Source organism: Pleurodeles waltl, chromosome 7 (genome assembly GCF_031143425.1).
Source record: "Pleurodeles waltl isolate 20211129_DDA chromosome 7, aPleWal1.hap1.20221129, whole genome shotgun sequence".
Classification (NCBI taxonomy): Eukaryota; Metazoa; Chordata; class Amphibia; order Caudata; family Salamandridae; genus Pleurodeles; species Pleurodeles waltl.
In genome coordinates, this window is record NC_090446.1 from 1,281,629,974 (window position 1) to 1,281,632,353 (window position 2,380).

The 2,380-nt window shown below is 40.8% G+C and overlaps 1 protein-coding gene across 1 annotated transcript; it reads left to right on the forward strand.

Moving 5' to 3' along the window:
* The first annotated feature begins 1,226 nt into the window (after positions 1-1,226).
* On the forward strand, positions 1,227-2,138 carry LOC138247034 (vomeronasal type-2 receptor 26-like). Its single transcript, XM_069201784.1, has one exon. The coding sequence runs from the start codon at positions 1,227-1,229 to the stop codon at positions 2,136-2,138; it is 912 nt and encodes a 303-aa protein (XP_069057885.1).
* The last annotated feature ends 242 nt before the right edge of the window (positions 2,139-2,380 follow it).

Genomic DNA, 2,380 nt, shown 5'->3' on the forward strand with positions numbered 1-2,380 from the left:
GAATAGTTATAATAATGTTTTGTTTTCTGATGACAGTCCTGACACTAACGTTTTAGGTTCTATATTAAAGGCCAGATTCAACATCTTTCTTAACTTCATGAGGAGGATTGCCTTCATTAAATGACCCAATTAGATAAACAATGATATTATATAGAATTTTAGGATTATAGATGGGTAACAGTGAATTAGAGGAATGTTTTTTCAGCAAGGGGTTTTGAGTGAGATTAAATAGACATCAGCGAAGCTCGAGTTGTCTATGATGTCACTCAGAACCACAAGGTTTCCTCCCCCCTCCTGCAGCTGTGCTTTCTGCTTTCAATTAATGCTGACAAGAAGCGCTCCATTAACAGACTCTCAAAGAGGCTCATTAACCTGGTCTAGAAGGCTTTTCTGACATCACAACAGTGGGTGACCAATTTGATTATCAACTATTGCTACATCATAGCAGTGGATTATGACATTCAGAAACTGAATTAAATGATAGAGGCTCTCTGTGAGAGCCATATATGACAGTAAGATAATAGTAGTACAGGCCTCTGTTACTACAGTGTCTATACTCACCGGAGTCATTGTTATGATGCTTTCTTGATGAATCCGCTGGCTCACGGCTTCATCCAACCACATAAGGGACCTCTGTGTGAACACTCACAGGTTTGAATCCTAATAGGTCCACTCTGCCTTTCATCCTTAAAAAGTTACTAAAACAAGTACCATTGAGTTGGTAACAATAAACATATGTTATCTGTCTTTAGCGTGTGGGCTCTACAAATACATCTGTAATGTTGCCCCACATGACGCCTGCTCAGTGTGGTTACCTCTTAGAACTTCCTATTACATGCCTCATCCTATCCTTGTCATCAGTGATATATTATTATTAACCACTGATGAGGTCAAGAGATATTCTGAAGAAATCTAACAGCAACAAGCAGTCAAGTTTAATTTTCAAAATAGAAACCAAAAAAACATGCAACAAGTCTAAATATTCCACCACTGCTGCAGGGACATTAAAGCTCAGTGCATATGGAAAACACTCACATCAAGAGGGATAACTTGACTGCTACTTCCTGTTCCAGAATATCAAAATTGTTTTTGTTAAAATGCTGTTTTCTCTCCTGTATTCCTGTTATTCATCCTCTCCCACTTTTTATTCTTCTGTGTTCTATCTATCTTTCACTGTTTGATTTCCTTCTCGCTTGTTGTGAATTGCACAAGATTCCACCAACTGCATGAGCTGTCCTGATGGGGAATGGCCAACAGAGAAGAAGGATGGATGTCAGAAGAAGTCTCTGGTTTTCCTGTCTTATGAAGACCCACTCGGCAGCACCCTTGCCTCACTCTCTTTAATTGGGGCTCTACTTGCATTCTCTACCTTAATACTTTTCTTTAGAAATGCTGAGACCCCAATTGTCAGAGCCAATAACCGCAGCCTCAGTTACCTCCTCCTCTCAGCCCTCATCTTCTGCTTCCTGTGCTCTTTGCTGTTCATAGGTTACCCCACCACTATCAGCTGTATGCTCCGGCAAACCACATTTGGAATCATCTTTGTACTGTGCATTTCTTGCATCTTGGGAAAGACTGTCCTAGTACTTATTGCTTTTAAAGCCACACAGCCAAACAGCAGCACAAGGATGTGGCTGAGTTCTGGGCTGTTGAATATTCTGGTGTTTATCTGCACTTGCATACAGGTTGTCATATGCATAATATGGCTTACGGTCAGTCCCCCCTTTCGAGAAATGAATCAGAAATCACAACTGGGAAAGGTAGTAATTGAGTGCAATGAAGGATCTCCCTTTGCATTCTGGTGCATGCTGGGATACATGGGGGCCTTGACTACTTGTAGCTTGGTGGTGGCTTTCCTGGCAAGAGCTTTACCTGACAACTTCAACGAGGCCAAGCTGATCACCTTCAGTATGCTTATATTTGCAGCTGTGTGGGTGTCATTCATCCCTGTGTATTTGAGTACAAAGGGGAGCCATATGGTCGCTGTAGAGGTATTTGCAATCCTGTGCTCCAGTAGTGGCCTGCTGGGCTGTATATTTTTCCCCAAATGTTACATTATTTTACTGAGGCCCGAGATGAACACTAAGGAGGCTCTGATGGGGAAGCAACAAGCTCACCGCACAATGCACAAGAAATAACCTGTTCTGGTGATTGCTCCCCTTTTAACAGGGGATATTTATTATGTTCGACAATAATTCTTAGGACAAGTTATAAATGTACTTTTATTAGTTTATTTAAATGCATATTTCACTTGACTTCTCGAATGGTGACTTTTTATAGACACAAAGCCTTTATGTTTAAAACCAGACAAGCTTCATAGGCCCATTGGCTATTAATGATAATGAAAACTAAAAACAGCTTTCAAGTGTAAAAGAAGGCC